This window comes from Nannospalax galili, unplaced genomic scaffold, assembly GCF_000622305.1.
Source record: "Nannospalax galili isolate Female #2095 unplaced genomic scaffold, S.galili_v1.0 scaffold136, whole genome shotgun sequence".
Classification (NCBI taxonomy): domain Eukaryota; kingdom Metazoa; phylum Chordata; class Mammalia; order Rodentia; family Spalacidae; genus Nannospalax; species Nannospalax galili.
Window position 1 is genome coordinate 6,797,003 of NW_008340872.1, and position 21,975 is coordinate 6,818,977.

The 21,975-nt window shown below is 38.4% G+C and overlaps 2 protein-coding genes across 2 annotated transcripts; both read left to right on the plus strand.

Annotated features, from left to right (window-relative positions):
- Positions 1-632: 632 nt before the first annotated feature.
- On the plus strand, positions 633-1,277 carry LOC103736496 (keratin-associated protein 26-1). The gene has a single exon (XM_008836011.1). It carries the CDS (start codon positions 633-635, stop codon positions 1,275-1,277), a length of 645 nt encoding a protein of 214 aa, XP_008834233.1.
- A 19,708-nt stretch (positions 1,278-20,985) lies between these two features.
- On the plus strand, positions 20,986-21,564 carry LOC103736540 (keratin-associated protein 26-1-like). The gene has a single exon (XM_008836054.1). It carries the CDS (start codon positions 20,986-20,988, stop codon positions 21,562-21,564), a length of 579 nt encoding a protein of 192 aa, XP_008834276.1.
- The last annotated feature ends 411 nt before the right edge of the window (positions 21,565-21,975 follow it).

Sequence of the window (21,975 nt, forward strand, 5' to 3'; positions counted from 1 at the left end):
AATGAAGCAAGCCCACATTTTCTGAATAAATATATTTTGAAAGGAAGTCAGTTTCTGCTTGGAAGATGCATAAGAGGAAACACATGGAAGTTTTCCACATTATATTATTTAAAATTCAGCTGTGTAAGTTATAATTTTTTTAAAAGTTTCTTTTACATCCATCTTACTTCCAAGAATTTTGGGGTAATTTCTAAAAAGAATAGAATTTTTCTTCAGTAAGAGATAATTTGCCACTATTCAATGGAGTTTGCTGCAAATTTAAAAGACAATTTCTAGAGAAATGTCACAGTTTGTGCAATAGTGGATATAACTGGAGAACGTTCACAGCCTTCTGAAGTGTCTGTCTGGTTGGATAACTTTAATAGAGAACCTATTAAAATTCAGTCACACTAATTGATAGTTATACTCAATCGACGGGTGGTATTGCAGGGAATATCCAGTTTTATGGGAGGGAAGAGCCCTACTTCCTGGGTTCCAATGGAGTTCAGATGCAGACTCAAACAACAAGGAGGATGAGTCTGTACACAAAGCCACCACTCTCCAGGGATATATAAAGGGCCAAGACAATTGGTACCAGAATCACACCCGAGGCCCTCGCATCTTCAACCACCTCCTGCTCCCTAAAGCTCACTATGGCTAGCCATAACTACTGCTCTGGAAACGGCAACTCCGGATCTCTCAGAAATGCCTGCCATCTTCCAGTCACCCCCTCCATCGCCTTCTGCTCTGCGAACATGGGCTGTGGGGATGCCCTCTGCTTTCCAGGTAGCTGTCAAGATCATACCTGGATCGTGAACAACTGCCAAGAGACCTTTGGAGAATCTGCTGGTGGCCAGCCAGCCAACCACGAAGCCAACAACTGTGAAGGCTCTTGCTATTCTTCTACAGCTTACTATGTGCCCAGACCCTGCCAAGGATCTGGTTATCTTCCTGCTTCTTCCTTCATCTCTGGCTCCTGCATCCCAGCATCCTGTAGACCTGTGAGCTATGTTTCCAGCAGCTATCGGCCAATGAGCCCTCTCATCAACAGCTGCCAGCCCATAGGCTGTGTGTCTGGTGGCTATCGCCCAGTCCCCTGTGTATCCAACAGCTGCCGACCCCTGGGTGTTGTCTCTTATGGATGCAGACCCACAAGCTGTGTGAACTATGGCCCTCAGACCATCCATATTGTGCCCAGCAGCCTGAGACCTCTGCAGCCTTACTCCAGTGCTTGTCAACCGCTGACCCATGTGGTCAGCACGAGCCGCCCTGGCTGCTCTGCACAGGGAGGTCGGTAACTTCTTGGTTGCCACAAATAACACTGAGAATCCAGTGTAAAAGTCAACTTTATGGATGCTGCTTCTTTCCTTGTAGTAGTTATTTTTTTCTTGTTTTCACTGTGACTGAGCTAATACAAGCTGCTCTTTTCACATTTTAACTCGTTTTTTTCCTTCTTTGATGTAAGATTTCTGTCTACAATGCTGTTCTATGTTGCTCAGGTGTGGGGACTGTGTATCAGATTCATGTTGTAATAAATGAGACTAAATCAAAATTAAGAATCCAGTTCATTGATTTGTCCTTCATGCCTTCTTTCTAACACAACATGAAGCACCTCATGCACTTGCAGAGGAAATGAACGGAGCAGGTGATCCTGTCCCATGTGCTCTTACCAATCATAAGGGCAGTGGCTTGAAAGCTTAAGAGTATACAGACTTGTGCATCTGTGTGAGTTCAAGGCCAGCCTGGTCTGTTGTAAGTTCTAGGTCAGCTGGGGCTACATGGAGACCCTGTCTTAAAAAAAAAGAAGAGAAAAGAGTGTAGAGACCAGAAAGTATGTGAATGAGAAACTAAATGAGTCTTTTGTGGAAGTACTGGCCAATGAGTAAGCAGAGCACAAATCTTCTACTTCTGTCTTCCAGTACATACACTTCTAGCAGAATGTTCTCTAATTACAAACCCAACCGTAAATACTGCTTCAGCCTATGGTATTCCCTTTGATGTGCTCCCATAAGACAAACTGCAACACCCCTAGCTTGAGAACTCCTTTCTCTTTGTCCTGCTTACTTCTCTGGCTTTATCTTCTTCTGCTCAGCAGAGCAAATACCACGTTCCTGTAACCATACCTCACATATAACCCCCAAATGTATTTTTTAAATAATTACTCTTTCATAAATGTGACCGTCAAGGCCAGACTGCCTTCTCCATTTTCTTGAAATAGGATCAAACAGAGCCCAAGTTTGTTCATTAACCTTGGACTTACGCAACAACTAAAAACTACTGCACATCCATGGGAAGTGTACTTACTGTGTGCTAGGCTTGAAGATAGAGAGATGAACAAGTGTGACATGAGCCAATAGAGTTTTCCAGAAGTCTCATACTATAGGATAAATCTCAATTGTGTTTCATAAATCTAAATAAAGCTAAACTAAAATGATGTGAATGCTCATCTTTTTGAAAGACTAGAGATAACTATCTTCAAATAAAAACATTAAAAGAAGAAAAACTAAGCATCACAATCAGGCTCAAATCTGACATAAAAATGTTAGAATTATCAGGCCTGGAATTTAAATTAACTCTGATGAGTATATTCAGAGCCCCTGAAGGAAAGCGAGTGGACAATGGATACAAAAGGGTAGAAATTTGGAGAGAATTTAAAAATTTTTGACGCTTAGGAGATCACATACCAAAGCCACAGACTCAGATTTAATTATGAAGCTACAGTGTGCATCCTTCCTCTCTGCCGTACCTCCCCAGAGAAACCTGGCATGCAAGATCGTGGTTTCTAGAAACTAAGAAGCAGCCTTTCCTTTCAGGCAAGGCTTATGATTCCGGTTCTTATTTCTAATCCTGCTCTTTAACGTTTCCCACACTGAAGCAGAATGACAACATGGCAGTTTTTTTCAGTAGTGGAGTGTGTACTGAGGGTCATGCATGCTGACAACGCTGTACCACTGAGCCACATCCCCAGCTCCAGAATGACAGGACAGTTCCTGTCATATTCAGGCTGCTGTGGCAAAAATCCATCATAGATCAGTAATTTCCATCATATCATTTTGGCTCTGGAATTTTTGAGTTGATGGCATTTGCATGTTCAAGTTCTGAGGTCTGTTCTAGATTCTCTCTCAGCACCAGACCTTGATGAGTAAACCATATCATATTTCAATCTACCTTTTATGTTACAAATACACCTGCTGTTGATCTGGATAAACTGCTTACTTTGTTAATATTATTTTGAAATGAGACTTGAATTTAAGTATAACAATAGGCATTTATTCCAAAGATGTAGCTATGCTTCTGATTTCTAGTCCATGTACTCAGAATCTGTTCCTGAACATTACTGGGAATCATATGTGGGATTCTTCTATATTGTTATATATACTAGTAATCTCTTTAATTTTTTGAGCAAAAATAGCTGAATATACAAACTTGGATGAGCACACATATAATACTTTAGAGGAATTGATGAATGTTGAATATGGAATAGCTTGAAGATAGGAAGCTCCTGGGGAGGCACATTCTTAGAGATGCCCTGCACATCAGGGGTTTCAATGCCAGGGGCACCAGTAGCTTCCCTTGGCAAAAAGCCGAAGAAGGGAAGGAGGGGAAATTAATCACAGAAACAAGCCTAGAAGCTACCTCACGGTAGATCCCAGCTCTCTAGGGGAAAAGGCTTCTCCTGGGCCCTATTTAACCTGAGGAAAAGCCACTCTCTAGCTCTCTATTACTATCTGGCTTCCCTGTATCACCACAGGGGTGGGTAGCAGGATTAAGAAGCACTTGGAAAAATGACGGTTGAGAGATACTGTGCCACTAAAAGCCCAAGATTTATTGATGTTCTGACAGAAAGCATCTTGATCTGGAGGTTATATTCATGCCATCAAAGCTCTGATGTATCAGTGACAGACAGCTAAAACAGATATACTATTGGGCTGGAGACATGGCTTAGCAGTTAAGAGCACTGACTTCTTGCAGAGGAACCAGGTTCCATTCCCAGTGCCCAACATGATGGCTAACAATCATCCATATCTCCAGTTCCAGCGGAGCTGATGCTTTCTTCTGACCTCCATGACACAGTGTGCTTTCATACATGCAGGCAATACACTCAGACACATAAAATAAAAATAGTAAATAAAATATACTTTTAAAAAGAGCTACAGTATTCAGATTTTCTCCAAAGAGGAACTAGGAAAACTGAGACAAACGGGATGGCAAAACCCAGTACACAGGAGAAACAGGCAGTCTATGTCACCTACAGCCACAACAAACAGAAAACACATCCCAATTCCCAACCAGACGAACTCCACATCTCTTGATAAAGATGTGCTTAGCTTAGTTCATATTGCTAAGTAGCACAATATTGTCTTAAAAGAAAAAAAATAAAATGATAAAAGGGAAGTATCAAAATCTGAGTCAAATATGACATACATGCCAGAACCACTCAGATAGGAATTTTAAAAGCTCTGATGTGTACATTCAGTGCTCTGAAGGTAAAAGAATGAGCAGGCAAGTAAAATAAAGGGATAAAAATTCAAAGAAAGAAGATTTTTAAATATTACAAATCAAAAGCTGTAAAGAAAACATAAGATTCCTTTAACTTTCTATAATCAAAGTAGAAAGGGTCAAGGAAAGAGTCGGTGCACTTGAAGACAGGTGGATAGAAACTAGTCAAACTGAAATTCAAAGTAGATAATGGTGATGAGCACAGACTAGACCTGCCCAGAACAAGGAGACAGTTTCAACAGGTGTAATGCTGTACAGATCAGCATACTGAAAAAATGAAAAAAGACATAATTGAGAAATATTGGATATGGATTTTATATATCTCAATCCTATTTAGATCCCCTCCCGTATATGTACAACCCCGTAGCTTGCCCACAGGATTTCATGCATTCTGTCTTATAGGTTAAGACCTATTGAATCAAGTTTATATACCCAGATGTCCTTCAGTGCAAGTTGATCCTCTCGAGTCAGGTCAGCCTATCTAGAGTCTCTCCCTTAAAGAATCTCAACTCTCCCTCACCCAGCAGTGATCAAGTACCAACAGTTCTTTGGCTAAGGTTGGGGCCTGCTGCCCATTTCTTCAGTTCTATGCTAGGTTTTTGTACAATTGAGTCTGCATCGGTCTTGCACATGTTGTCACCATGGCTGTACGTTTGTATGAACAATTTCTCAAGAGCCTGTTCTTATACGCCAAATTATATCGCTCACGAATAAAAGATCACCAACATCACTAAAAATAGTAGCAAGAGAAAATTTTATTTTTGGCCGGCCGGGCTGTTTATGTCGGGGATAGAAGCAGCTTCGAACATCAGTCAGTCAGTGCTTTTATAGGATTAGAGAGCATTGCTCAAACAGCACATCTGTGGGCCAATCAGGTTTACACCTACTATAACATAGTAAAATTCAAACACAGCAAACTTTAAATTTACCAATCAACAACTTGTCGTTGTGCCGACGCGGGTGCGGGCCAGCATAGCAGGTTTACAGAAGCAGTTGTCAAGTGCAGGCCTAGATTAAGACTCCCTGCCGACGCGGGTGCGGGCCAGTGTAGCAGGTTTACAGAAGCAGTTGTCAAGTGCAGGCCTAGATTAAGACTCCCTGTGGTTTTGTGGTTAGGCCATTCCCTGGAACTCAAAGTTGCCTCTCCCTTCTAGGTATTTTTCATAGGTCGGGTAAAGGCACTTTTTGAAATGGCTGTTTTGGGCAAAATGGAGTAATTTAGGTTAGGTTAATTTATCTGAAATAGTTCACCTGTAAGTCTTTGTTTCCTTATGGTCATAAGAACTTTTACATTTTAATGAGAAATACCAAACCAGAGATTCTGAAAGCTCAGAGGGCATATCAGCTTTCAGAAACAAGTATAAAAACTAACAACAACAACAAAAAAAAAACAGTACACCTGAGTGAATTATTTCAAACTCAGAAAACAAAGTCAAAAATCTTATTTACAGAGGAATTAGGATATGACTCACAATGGACTTCTGAAAAGAAATCTTGCCAAGAAGAGATTTAACAGGGATGCAGTGGCTTGGCTCTTCCATGGTCTCTTTCTTATTTAAATTATATATTGCTTTGCTCTTCTGAACTTTGTTCCCTGAAATAGCCTAGATAGTCCATTTAAACAGAAGAGCAGGTCAGATTGATAGCCCAGTCAGTACGTCATAATACCATTTCATAAATGCATTTCTATCCCTTGAAGCTAGTTCAGCATGCTGAATTGCTCCATAAACAAGGAATTCCTGCTCCATGTCAAGCTCTCCTCTTGGTGCTAATGATACAGTAGTAAACAGTCTGATCATACATAGATGGTTAGAAAATAAACACTGGCTGGAGAGATGGCTCCGTGGTTAAGAGCACTGATTGCTCTTGCAGAGGACCCGGGTTCAATTCCCAGAATCCACATGGTGGCTACGAACTGTCCTTAACTCAGTTCCAGGGGGATCTGTTGCCCTCTTCTGACCTCCGTGGCATTGCATGACACGGGTGCACTCACATACATGCAGGCAATACAGTCATAAACATAAAATAAAAATAATAAATAAAATATTTTTAAAAAGAAAATAAATGCTAAATACTGATAAAGAAATATAACAACATAAAACAATAAAGAGTGGTACAAAGAGGGATTAAAGGATATTCTTAAAATATAGATATGAGCCCTTTTAACAATACTGAGTATTTTTTTTTGAAAAATATCTTTAAATTATAGTTAGAAGAATTTGAAGAGAATACCATTTGATTAACTGGGAAAGATGCATTTGGAGCATAGAGAACAAGGTCAAAGGCAGGAACTTGAGAAAGATGCTGAACAAAATGTGGACAATACAGCTGGAGGGAAGTGAGAGGAGAGAATGGTGCCAGAGGCTTGTGAGTGGCAATGTCTCTGTTCAATGTCTCTTGCCAACAGTGGGGTAAACCACACCATGCATGTCTGAAATGTATTTAGCAAGAGCTTGGTGCTTTCCAAAGTAGTGTAATCTCAGCCAGATGGGCCTTTAATTAGAGAAGACTGTTTCTTGGACATTTACTATAAATCACAATATTTTTGCTGAGATACTACTACTCTCAGCACATATAGAGAACAGACAGCTTCTGCCATGAGATCTTTGAAGAGCACTTACAAATGTAAGTTTTAGGATTAGGTCATCCTTCTTGATGTCTCTTTGGAGTTACTATACATTTGGATTTAAGATTTTAAAAGGCAAATGATTTCGATGATGAACAGGAAGAGAAAATAACCTGCTTGCTGGCTTTTTCTTTCCTTTCTTTCTCTTCTTTCTATATGAAAACTGTCAGCACTTTAGAACAGGCGAGAAAGATGCCTCTGTTCTAGGTATTTCAGTGCAATTTGTTCCTCCTATTTACTGACTCATTTCAAACCTGAATGGAAGTATAAAATGGCATAACTAATTTTCATACAGATTGTTCTCTCATATAACATAAGAACATGTCATGTGTATAATTCTTAAAGTAACAGAGGGGGAAGCATAGCCATTATGAGATCATAGGTGAGACACATGGAAAGTTCTTCACAGTCAAGTATAGAAGTATAGAATCTTCCCTTGTAATAAACAAGATCAATTTGACAATAATATTTATTAACTTTCAACACATACCAATCCAACCAATCCCTTGCAAATACTTTGCTAAGGCTAACGATCACCAAACTATATGATGGGATATAAAGTAACCCTAATTATATACTTCATGAGAAATTAAGAAATAGTCTCAATCCAGAAACATTTGGACATCACTAATGTAGTTCTTAAATATCAAGGTGCAGTCATTTTTCTTCTCTCAGTGTTTGAACATTTCCAGTTTTATACCTGATTTCATTATTTTTGTGGAGGGAAATTAATGCATTTTCTTAATTGAATAAACATACACCATTAATTGATGTTCATCATTATTAACATGTTCACCATGATTAATTCTCTTTTTTGAATTTGGGATATAGATGTTCTAAATTTGGATTGCACATTGAAACAAAAGCACATTCCTTTCCTCTCTTGCTAATCTAATTGGTGCTGGAAGATCTGTAGCAATTAAATTAAAAATCTATATTTTTTAAAAAAAGCCACAAGGTCATATGTGCTCCTAGGTGTCTATCAATTGTCTTTATAACTAGAACTTATTAGGAAAAAGTTATCTTTATTACTGAAAGCATCTATGTCCTATGCATATTAGAGTACTTTTATATTGTTGCAGACAGTGACCTTTTTCCAAGTAGTGAGTGGCCTTTATCTGACATCCAAGTCCCCAGGATATCAAGAACATACACTTTTTGTGCACCTAAGACACCTATAAAATGTTGTGCACTAAGAATACTGCAAATAAAAACTGCAGGGTGAACTAACAGAAAATCTTCAAAGTTCACATCACAACAAATGTGGACTGAAACACAACCCAGCTTGTATTGACAATGTCAAATCCAGTGTCAAATATAGCATTCACCCTCGTTTGAATCCAGAGAAACAGTATTGCAAATTGGACATTTGATATATAGATCTTTCAACCACATGCCAGACTTTTCAGCATCAGAAGAAGAATCCAACCCTATTTTCTTCAGTATTTAATCTAATCTTGACACCAGTGAACTCCATAGTACTTCCAATCTGTATTCAACCCTGCTTGGAAAATTTCTTCATGGTAAATTACTGACAATATGAAGATAACAGTTGATATTATTATTTAATGATATTATTTAATAATATTAAAATGATACTAGGTAATACCTCACTGAAGAACACAGTAAATTGTCAAGCTTTCTAAACTGTGCTTGCTAATGGATGTGATATTGGCTATATTACGTGTTGCTGTCTTAATTATAGCTATGCTGACCAGCTCTGTCACTATATATGTGAAAAATTATATGGCACTATGAAACATGAACCCCCTTAAACAAAACATTCAAATTCAAAGGACTGTAGAAGCAGCTATGCATGAAGGTCTAGAGAAATAAAAGGACACTTATGGATGTTCATATCATCTCACACACTAATTCCTGTCCTGTGCCTGTTTGATCATCAGCTGGCCCACAGACATTAGTTCACAGTTGCTGGCTCACGGGGATTGCTGGATCACAGAGTTTAGCTTTGAATTTCCTCTTCCATTATCTTATTTTCTCACTCAAAGACAAAAGGCATAAGCATTCTCTGAAAGAACTCTAAAGTAAGACATTTGTTCTCTATTGCACTTCTTAGCAATTATTTACATTAATACTAGGGTCTTCGACATGTGCCGGTTTCCCGGAAGTAGAATCAGCCAGGTTTTCATCTAACTCCAAATTATAGCTCTGTGGAAAATGTTTAAATCATTTTATTTCCATAGCCTGAAGATATCAAGCTGTCCTAATAAAAAGCTTATATAGGACATTCACAGATGCAATTTAGTTTTGTCTAGCTACTTAAGGTGGATAATTTAAAGGCAAATCGAGCAGACAGCAACGGCCAATATTTTGTTGCCGCTCAGCTTTGATACTCCTTGTAGCTTCATATGTTCGACCTCCTATCCCAGTATAAGAGACAAGTGCTGATAAACTACACAATGGGAAAGAAAGAGCACATGAAAAAAATGTCATACAACCCACCGAAAAATACATTGCCGGTTCCTGTGCATGTTCTAATGTAGTTGTATAAATGAGACTTCAGTCCTCATTGCAAGAGAAAAATGCTTTCCATGGTCCTTAAGAAATTGTTATGTGTTGAAACATACCCGGCATTGTCAGTTCAGCAAGAACTACATCTCTGAAGCTGATGATAGTCTTTGAGATGCACCTGTAATGCAAATTTATAAACTGATTATAGAACTTTCTCGACTGCAGAGTGAAAGGGCTGGTCTATGTTAGAGCACACTTGATGTCTCATATCCTATAAAGAAAACTGCTCCCCATTACTATACTTATTACTAAAATGAAACAGGGCATTAAAACACACATATGGTTTTATTTCCAGTAGTAAGGAAATATCTTAAAGCCTCATGTTAAATTAATATAAGTATGAGGTTAATAATAAACATACTATCATTAATTAATGCCTCCCTGAAGAATACAATTAAGTATACAAGAAATGCTTCTTAATTATTCTTCTGAATGCATGTAGGATGAAAAAGAAGAAAAGACAGAGAGAGGGAAGGCTTGAAAAAAATATTAACTCATCCTCTGAAACTATATTGATATTTTCGTTTAAAATAGAATCACCAGGGCTGGAGAGATGGCTCAGCAGTTAAGAATACTGGCTGTTCTTGCAGAAGACCTTGGTTCAAATCCCAGTACCCACATGGCAACTAACAACTGTCCGTAACTCCAGTTCCAGGATATCCAACAGCCTCTTCTGTCCTCCACGGGCATTGCACGACACATATACACTTACCTACATGCAGGCATAACACTCATACACATAAAATCAAAATAATAAATAAAATAAATAATAAAACAGAATTTCTAAAAAAACAATGATGCAGCAGTATTTATTCAACAATATTTTGGAATGCCTGGTATACATTAGACAGTATTCTACATGCCAGCAAACCACATTTGCATGGACATCCATTCTAAGAATCTTCAATACCTACAAACAGGCAGTTTGCAAGTACTACCATGCCAGCACTTTGGAATAAAGATGCAGGGCACTAAAATTTTAACACAATGTGTTACACCAGAACTGCTTCCTGGAATGTGAAAGCAAATTGATAGGAGGAAAAGTATTTTCTGGAAAACAAAATATTTGGTGAGTTTTCATAGACAGTTTCAAGAAAAAAAATTCTGCTTAAACATTTCCAGAATACAATGGGTTTATCTACATTTTATGTAGACACAGTTAATCAGAGATTTTGAGAAATGTTGGGTGTAAATTTTCTTATCCACTGTATCCCCAACTGAACTTTATAGAGACATTCTCAAAGTAAAATGGCTTTGTGAGTCCAATTACAACAGTATGAATATGAACCACTAAATGCCAGGTCCTGAAGTGGGCTTTATTCTTTTCATAAAAATCTCAGCATAGTTTTCAAAGCAACATATGGCTTGGCAATGAAGAATCCTTTGAAGTTATCCTTTCTGAAAATGTTCACTTTCTTCTGGGTTTTCAGATAAATGTCTCTTTTTTTATGAAGTAGGTATTTAAGGAACAATATTAAAATTTATAATCAAGATACAAAAACTAAGGCAAAGGATAGATATATACCACCTACCTATAAATCCAGTTCCAGGGGATCCAATGCCCTCTTTTGGTTTTACCACACAGGTGTACACACCTACATGCAGGCATTACACTCATCAACATAAAATAAAATAATAAATTTTTTTAAATGGCTGGTGGTGGATGCCCATAGTCCAGCACTTGGGTGGCAGAGGCAGGTAGATCTCTGTGAGTTCAAGGCCAGCCTGGTCTACATAGTGAGTTCCAGGCCAGCTGGGGCTACAGGGAGACCCTGTCTCAAAAATAAATAAATAAATAGGCTGTGTTTCCATATGGTCCTGTACCCCTCCCTCCCCTGGCTCTTATAATCTTTCTGTCCCCTCCTCCACAATGGTCCCTGAGCCCTGGGTAGGTGAAGTTTAATACAGGGATCCTGTCCAAGGACCCACACTCTACAGATTCCTATTTTCTCTGCTGTGTTCATTGTGGCCTTTTGTGTTCATCACCCTCTGCTGCATGAGGGAGCTTTGCTGATGAGAGTGGAGAGATGCATTAGTATTCTCTCTGCCCTTTTTGCCACTATATTCTGTGAGCCTTAGATGTAGAGATTCTATTGTAGATGTGTCACTTAGGGTGGGGCATCTCACAAGCACTTATTCTGTAAAGGCTAGCTCTCATAGTTTTGGAGGACACTATGCAAGTTGTTAAGGGAGAATGTGAACCAGTGGCCCAACCCCAGATTTACAGCCTAATAACTACAACAATAACTGGAACGGCAAAGTATATTGGTACAATAGTGGCACATTTATCTTGGGGATAATCAACAGGAACCCAATTGGACTTAAAACTCACTCAATGGGAAGGAACTCATGTGTGGTGCTGTAAATATAGCCAAATACACATGGCTGGAGAGATCATAGATCTTACAGAAAACCCTAAGGCAGTCACATCCCTAGATAAATGTAATTTCTTACTATATGCAAATATGGATGCTTATACTTACAGACAAGTATGCCAGTCCCCCTCATCAAAGAAGCTTCTTTTGCAACAGTCAGAGACTATTAGAGTTCCACAATTGGTCACACACATTTTACTTTTTAAGTGCAAGAATTTACATGGAACTATAACTTGGTTATAGTTTTGGAATAAATGAAGATATTTTAAAGAGTTTAGTTTATAAAAAGCCTATTATACTGAGCCCATTTTTCTCATACTTCTTGTAATAAAGACTGAGAAAACTTCAAGAATGGGAAGTCACCTTTTCATCATGAGCCATCATGGGTCTCTGTTAGGTTGTAGAGCCATTTTCAGATAAGCATGCTAAAGATCCCCTTCCTCTTCTGCCATATCCTGTAGAAGAAATGTTTTTCTCCCTCCCTCTCTCCCTCCCTGCCTCGGAGAGATTTTCTTGATTGGGTTAATTGAAATATAAATACTCAAGGTAAACTTTGGGAATACCATTTCATACACCAAGTCCTGGAGTGAAAAAAGGGAACCGAGCAACAACATTAATTTCTCTGTCTGTGGGTGCAATGTGACCAGCTGCTCCCAACTCCTGTCAGTGTGATGCACTGCACATTAGAACACTGGGAAAAAATAAACCTTTCCTTCTTTAAATTTCTTTTGTCAGGGTATTTTATCATAGCCACAAGAAAAGAAACTAGTAGAGACAAACTGTCTCTAACTTGCCTAAGCTGCTTGTGAAGTCACTTCGTAGCCCAGGTAAGTCTTGGATTTGTGATTTCCTTTCTCAGCCTTCAGAGTACTTGGGATTATGAACCTGATCCACCAGGCTCAGTTAAGGAATTCTATTTTTATTAGTTGTAATCCTAACACATTATTAGATATAATAATGAGGGTTAATAACTGGACAATAAAATAGTACTTGAATGTGAGACATTTTAGAGCAATCTCATGAGCATCTGAATACCTATTAAGGGATGCTGCCGTGAAAGAATCCCATTAGGACAGAAATGAATGTGCGCATGGAATGCCAGATGTGGAGAGGAAACCTTGGAATCACGTTTGAGAAAATGCATTGGATCTTCTGAAGTTTGTTCTGTAACTTCCTGTCTATCAGTCCCTCCCACTCTGGCATGACACCTGTGCTCTTTGGGAGCCATCACCACATCTCATTTCTTCACCTGTTGCTTTCTGCTGTGGCCCTCTGCACTGAGGAGGTGATCTCAGATTATTTGGTACTTGTCTTGATCCTGGATTGCTGCCCAGAGAGCTGCGGTGAACCCGCCAGCTGCCAGCTGGGCAGCATGAGCCCGGCAACAGTGACCTCTTCATGATCCTGTCCGGAAAGTGCTTTGTTCCTGCTACACCCCGTGTCCCAGTTCAGTCCATCCATCAACATATACTAGATGCCCATTCCCAATTAAATGCTTCCTTCCCTTGAACTACCCCTTCTAAATCTTCTAACCCATGAATTACTTGTCTAGTAGTGACTTCCCTTTGATCTATGTCTCCTAATGCAGCCATTGACCAGGTAAATAGCAGTGGCCAACCACTAACCTAATCATTCAGTAACTTTATAGCTCTGGTCTATGAATCTGGAGTTTCCAAAGCTTGTTTTTTCTCTGGAACATCTGACATTTATGTTCCAATAATTTTTTAGTTAAGCAGAATCAATATCGGGATTTGGAATTCTTGCCTGAATGTATTACTATGTATGTATCAGTCACTCTAAGGGAATTAAGGGGATGAAGGGCACAGGGAAGGGGAAAGAAGGGGAGGGTAGTAGTTGTGGGGAAGTAATACACAAAGAAGACGTTATACACTTTGTACCGAAATGCCTTATGTCATCTAGTATCCTAAAATAAATTTAAAAGCCTTCCCTATAAAGCTTTTTTCTTTTGCACCAGTAGTTTAATATTCTCTAGGGCATCCCCGACTCAACTCAGTTTTTATTTGCATGCCTTCTGGCATGGGTGAAATAGTTTTCCCTAATTCCAAGTAAATGTGCATTTTCAGACACTGCACCTAGACTTTTGCTAGTAATCACTTGATAATTCTAGTAAACTTATGATGCTTTAAATTAATGAAACAGTTCTGTTCACTTGATAACTTTGTTTAGTTTCCTGTTGCTATAATAAAATATTGGAACAAAAGCAACTTAAGGAAAAAGAGTTTATTTGACCCACAGCTCCAGGTTACAGTCCAACAGTGTGGGGAAACCACAAAGCAGGAATGTGAAGGAGATAACCACATTACACCCAAGGTGAAGAGCAGAGAGCAGTGAGTTCATTCGTGCATTGTAATGACCAGCTTGCTCTCTAATTTTCATTCAGTCTAGAATCCAGCACATGAAACCGTGCCACTCGGAATCAGGGCATCTTCCCACCTCAACTAACCCAAGAGCATCTCTCACAAGAAAGTTCACAAGACCACCTAATCTAGACAATTGCACATTGCTACAGCCTTCCCAAGTGAGTCTAGGTAGCATCAATTTGACTATAAAAAGGAGCCATCACCCTTGAGAGATGGTAAGTCTAACTCTTCAGTATTTAATTAATCTAATACATATTAATTTTCAACATCCCACCAGATGATGCATTGTTTTATTTGAATCCTTCTGGATGTTGGTCTTTTTAAGACCATGCTCCCATTGATAAAATAGTCTGATAAGAGTCAGCATCAAACCCTGTTCTGAGCCTTTGTGGGCAATGACTTAAGGGTATTTCATCTCAATTAGTGGTGGCTCCATCTCAGTTAAGAGGACAATATTTGCATTTTATTCTACTTTTGATTGTTCCTAAAGATGATGGGTGATCACAGTTGTGGGATCTGATTGGGCAGTCTCTGAATGATCATTGTAGGCACAGGATTAAGAAAGCACACTGGGCTCAGTTGTGAGGTCACTGATGGTTCAACAAAATGTGCACATTCCTCAGGAGGTGTTTGTGTCATCTGTAATCCAATCAACTTTTCTACAATTAGGAAAATGATGCTAAAACTATTTACAAGACTTAGTTAATTTTGCTAGATATTCAAAAGTCTGAGTTTAAAAAATGCAATCTGAAGGTTGCATTTTAAACAACATTCTGATTATTGCTGATAAGAAACGAGCTGATTCAGAATGATGTCACAAAAATACCATTTAAAGGTTCCAGCAATAAATTGGTTTTCTTTGGCTTATTAAGTTCAAGATATTATTATGCTATTTCTCCAGGCTGATTTTTTTTTTTAGAGAGAAACTAAGAAATACTGGATAAAATGGCACAAGAGTTTGGCTAATGGATTTACCTCTGCTTCTTAATCAGTCTATGAGTTGAATGAGTAACTTTTACAATGAATCTTTTCATCAGAATAAAACACAGATATATGAAGCTGGAGAGATGGCTCAGTTGTTCAGAATACTGGCTGTTCTTTCAGAGGACCTGGGTTCAAATCCCAGCACTCACATGGCTGCTAACAACCACCTGTAACTCCAGTTCAAAGGTATCTGACGCCCTCTTCTGTCTTCTGTGGGCATTACGTGATATGGGTACACTTACATACATGCAGGAAATATACTCATAATAATAATAAAATATTAAAAAGCAGATCTACAAACATAAAATAAAACAATAATAGCAACAGCAAAAAATCTTACCTACCTGTGAAATCTTGCCTCAGAAAATTCTTCCCAAATATATTAAATATGAAAAAACAAATCATGGTGTCAAAACAAATTTTTTTTGAGACAGGGTCTCCCTGTAGCCCCAGGTGACCTGCAACGTGCTATGTAGTTTAGGCTGGACTCAACTCACAGAGATCCACCTGCCTCTGCCTCCCAAGTGCTGGGATTAAAGGCATGCACCACCACACCTGGCCAAAACAAATTATTATATAATAGTAGTTTAGTGGATGGAGATGTAGGTCAATAGTATATTACTTTTCTAGCACATAAAAAACCCTGAGTTTGATTCCCAGCATCACATAAACCAAACATGGTTGTGCAATACCTATAATTCCAGTACTTGCAAAGGGGAAGCAAGAAGTTTGAGGTCATCCTTGTCTAGATGGTGAGATTGAGGCCAGCATAGGCTACTTGATATGCATTCTCAAAACAAAACAAAAGTAAAAAGAAAAGGAGCAGAAAATAACAACAAATGACAAAATAATGATAATATAATAATAAGTCCTTATAGGATGGTAGACATGAAATAATCATTTTGAATTATTAAGAACAATTTAGTCCATTGTTAACATTTAAATAAATATTTTATTTTGGAATTATGTTAGACTTATGGAAAAGTTATGAAGGTAATATAAATTTTCTTTTAATCCACATTGATTAGTAACAGCTTTTATTGATCTTTATATTTATCATAATTAGTGAACCAGTATAGATTTATTATGAGTTAACATTGTAAACTTCATGAGTTTTTAGCTAATATACTCATATTTCACCAAAAAAATATTCTTAAGAATTTATATATGAGCCAGGAATGGCAGCACAAGCCTTGAATCCCAACACTCTGGAGCTAGAGGCGGGCAGATCTCTGTGAAATGGAGACCAGTCTGGTTTCCATAAGGAGTTCCAGACCAGCTGGGGCTATAGGAAGACCCTGTCTCAAAAAACCAAAAGAATTTATATTTGAGTATATATTATATATATGTATTTATTTACATGAATAGTTAAAATGGTGAGCTTTCTTGCCTAAAAGTGTCCTATTCTTGAAAGATACCCTAAGAATTTGTTCTTCATATTCAAAATTAACATAATTGGAAAAAGTTCCTTAAAATAAGATAAGAATAGTAAACATTAGGTACAAACAAAGCCTTTATATTAAGAACAAGTATTTGTATAAGTGATTGCCAAGTATGAGATTTATTTTTAATTATCTCCAAAGAGATGAATTGATTTTCTTGCTCATTTAGACATTTGTACATAGGAAAGTAGAGACTCAAATTGGGTAATCTGGACCTCTGCCTCTACACAGATGGAATAGCAGCAGGCTTTATTCTTGAATTGAAATAATCATAAAAGTGGACACACTATATGAAAGATGGATATTTTCAAGGCACGGGGCAAAACACAAATAAAGCACAATCATCCTTGAGTGACATGGCGAGAGAAGACTTCCAAGGTTCACCAAGGCCTTCACTGAATCTCAGTGATCATGCAGGCAAGATAAATGCATAAAGCTGGGGTAGAGATTCCTGAAAGAATTGGTGGAGAGACACCCAGAGCTCACGTCATTTATGTTCCCACCAAACAGAGGGGAAAAATGGTCAAGAATCAAAAGGATTTTCTCTCCTCGCTGACGCAAAAGTAATTAGAAATTGCTTACTGAGTTTCACTTAATTTTATATGCAATCAACATTCAAAAGAATCAACCTGCTTCCAACATAAATCATCCATGACCCAGAACAAAGCTCAGGAATATTTACAGAAACTCAAAATTATGCACCAGACACAATGTTGAACAACAGAACCTGGCATCCAACGGCCAGTTGCCAAGCATGCAAAGACAGATGGGAATAAGACCTCTAGTAGGCAGGAAAACAAGCCAGTCAAAACAAGACCACAAATGACACAGGTAATGAGATGATAGGGGAGGACGTTGGGGCAGCTGAACTGTGCCGATGTGCTTAAAAAGTTAGAGGAAAAGTATTCATACTAGAGAATTGGAAAATATAAAGAAGTCTCAAATCAAATTTACAGAGATAAATACTACAATGTCTGAAATGGAAAATACAGTGAATCAAAGTAAAAGATCAGACACTATGGAAAGAAAAGTTAACAAATTTCAAGACATAGAAGAATTAAATTCAGAGAGAAAAATGTAAAATGAGACAATACTTTCATTAATCAAGTTCTCTGCTAGCTTTATAAATTCATAGTATTAAGTGAGGATAGGGCTAGAAAAGAAACTTGAATTCTATCTTCTGCTAATATTTGGACGTAATTGACTTTTATCCCTACTGATCCCATGGCCTATGGCAACTCTATGCCATCTTCTTGCTTCTTCTGATTTTCTTGAAATTATGACCCTGTATCCTTTTCATTCACTATCCATCTGGAGGCTATACGTAGCATGCCATGGTTTTACCATAAAACATGAGCTGATAATTCTATGACCGAAGATGATAGAGGCAGGAGGAGATATAAATGACAGGACACACAGTATACCACTTTCTCATGTCAGCCCTTCTGTCCTCTTCCGTCTAGTTGTCTTTTATTTCATTTGATTCTTGGAGTTCCACAAGGCTCATACCTAAAGAAAACAAATCAGCTTTCTCCAAATTTTGCACACAAATTTAGTTATCTTCCCCAATCAATGAATGCAAAATAGCAAATTAACCTCCATGTGAAATGAGGACTATAGTTTGTATTTGCTTCCTGTTCCCCATATGATTAACTCAGGGGAGACAGGCAGTAACATTAATATTCTTTTGATATATAGGACATTTTTCTGCATAAGTATTTATAAATATAGTATAGCAGAGATAAATATACATAAATCACCTTTTTACACTTCACCAAATATACATTTGTATTCTAAATGAATAAAAAAGGAGATTTACTAATCTTATTAACAGTAATGTCCAGTTAGCTAAACTATGTATCTTCAATGGTAGATGTAGCTATGGGGATTATAATCTGGAATGTTCTCTATTCAGTAAGACAGCAGCATAATTCCATGATTAATTACTGACAAATTCAAAATTTTGAAATATAGACCCACATCAGACCTGAATCTGGAAGCTTCATTGCTTTATGGGTTTCATGTTACTAGAAAACTTAACTCTGTGGAACTTGGAAATATATATTGCCTATGGTACATTGAATTATCAGTTGGCCCATGTTTACAATAAAAAAAAAGATCTCCAAGATTCCTCAGGGAAGGTGAGGTGTGTTGTTAGTTATCACAGACACCTCCTTATTCAATAAAAAGAATTATAATCTGACTGACTCAATTTTTAGTTTATCCAAGAATCATAAAGTGTGCTTATTAGCGCAATGGATTCATATAAACAAGACTGTTGAAATGCACACAGAAGCAGAGGCACACTGCATGCCAGGGTGGAAGTTTCCTGATGTCTCAAATGGAGAAGTCACTTTAGTAACTACTAAGTTCTAATGACTGAGACAGAGACTTATTAGAATTTCTAGGAAGAAAAGTCAGCTGTGGATGTACTTATGGCTGAGGAATGCTCTTTCAGACTAAAGGAACACACTACTGCCCACAAGCTGCAGTTTATCATAGCAATATATGACTAAACAACAAAAAAATAAATAAAAATGGACTCAGTTGAGGCTACGCTGGATTACTGTACTTTTGCTCAACTTCCTAACCAACTTCACTGAGGGCTTGCTGGGTGGATAACAACCAAAAATCTTTTCATCCATTTCTTTTTCAGTAATTCCTGAAAGATGCTGGTCAGATGGTTTGAAATGTGATAGAATTTTATGTATGGCATAACAAAGAACTGGGCCCAGCTCAGGCTGCCTGCCATAAGGAATGGGGAAAGGGCTTCCGCATACTTGACGGCCCAGCGCCATCCGGCTTGGCAATGACAACCTACTGAGAGATGATCTACCTGGAGACAGACTGCCATTGGATATTGCAGGATGGCGTTGGAAACCATGATTGGCTAGCCAACCCCTTAGAACCCCAAAGGCTTCCCGGAATACACGAGTCTGCAGCAGCTGTGTCCCCTCTGGCTGGCTCCAGGGAGGACAGTAACAATTTTATATGCAAAATTTTATACACCTGAGAGTACAATAATAGTATCCAACTCATTACACCTGCCTATAGCTGCACTGGCCACGAATGTTGGCTGCTGTTGCTTCAAAATTCAGAAAAGTAAGCCTGAAGTCTGAGGGTAAGAAAAGTATTCTACTTAAGATCTATTACTTTCCCATACCAACAGGTGCCACCAAATGTATGCTTTAAGAGACACAATGATGTAAGGCCAACCGGCAAATGAAACCTTTGAAAATACTTGACTATATTTCAAATTGTCGTTTTCCCATTAACTAACAGGGAACACATGATTTACTTCAAAGGAGATTGTGTGTGGGAAGATAGTCTTTGGAAAATACTTATTTGAAATCTGGCTAGCAACACACCACTCTCTTTATATTTACAATATCATTCTGAAATTCACATAGGTAAGCATACTTCAAGATAAGATATTGCCTTGTTTCTAACAAGGCATGTATGCTAACACCTTCAGTTTCATTCTAGTAAAAGATAAAATAGTGGCACATACACTCATTGGGTGTGGATCTTTGCAAAACTTAATGAGGATTTTCAGTTCAGTTTGCTTCACTGGGAAAGACACTTGAAAATGCTAACTATGACAGGTTTCCAAAGATGAATTGGTTTTGATTTAGGTTAATTCTTCAAAGAACAAAAGATGAATTTTGGTTCACAGGTCTAAATTCTAAATGAATTAAAAAAAAAGACTTTTCAAAATGTATCAGTTCTAAAAATATTAATATGTAAAATATTCAGACACATTATGTTTGGTTTTATTAAAAAGGAAATTCTCACTAATTATATAGAGACAGTAGTGGATTTTTAACAGCAACTTCAAGAAACTGTGAAGACTGTTTAAGGAAAATTATTCCTAATAAGTGATTGAATGAGGAAGACCCCTAATTTTGCAATGATAGTCATTTGAAAGGTGTGACATTGATAATGTGTCTTTTATTAGTTGTTGTTAAAGTGCTTAGTAAGCAAGTAAATGTTTTTATGAGATGCTGTGCAAATGTTCCTAAAATATGACCAGGGTATGGGCTATAGAGGGAACCAACGCCCAGCTCCAGAGTATAAAAAGGGAAACGTTCTGCAGATAGCAAGCACACTTCAGCAACTTGCTCTCTCCATTTTGACTGAGGACTGACTATCTTTCTATAGCAACCATGTCTAACATTTGCTACTCAGAAACCTCCAGCTCTCCTTCCCTTAGGAATGCTCCCCATAACCCTGTCACCTCACCCAGTGGCCTCTGTCCCACTGAGGTGAGCTGCAGAGAAGCCCCCTGCTCTCCTACCAGCAGCCTGGGCAGTAACACGCCGGACAGCTACCATGAGCACTGCAGCGAACACACAAGCTGCCAATCAATCAGCTGCGAAAGGGGCCCCAGCAGCCCGCCAGGCTGTACTCGCATTGCTTCTGGGGTATCTGGACCTCAAGAAGGAACTAGCGGTCTTCCTGTCACATCTCGTGGTTGCAGTTTCTGTCGTCCAGGATCCTGCAGACAACCTTTCAGCTGCCGTCTTCCAAGTTACCAGTATTATGGATGTCAGCGCTTGGGCTACCTGACCTGTGGCCGTCAACCACTAAGCTGTCGCCCTTATAATTGTGCACCACTGACAAATCTAACCTATGGATACCAGGCTTTCAGCTGCATGCCCAACTACTATAAGCCCACAAGCTACACATACAGCAATTTTCGACCACTCTTCTCTTCCTCGACTGGATGGCAGTATCCCTACTAAAGAGAATCATCATGAGCAGCTCAAACAACCTCATGCTGCTGGCTTTGAGCCATATCATCTGACTTCACATTAAGGGCTCTTACTCTGCAGGGCCACATTGTGCATTTTCTTTCTAGGCTAAATCTCTTCAACTAGGCTTTTGGGTGCTTCAGGAATGTGTGTCACTTGCTTTAGTAGTTTTAAAGATTGGTATTGTTCAGCCTGGGTTAATTCTTTTCCTTTGTTTTCATCCCAATTAAACCGCAGCTTGGCAAAATACAATACTTATCATGTGTCATCTTCTGTATGGATTTTATCTTACCAGGGGCTATTCCCTTGGAATATGTCAGGTACCTCAGGCAACACTAATGATCGTTTTGGATTAACCATGGGTGATATTGAATGTATCCAGAAGATTTTAAGAGATTTATT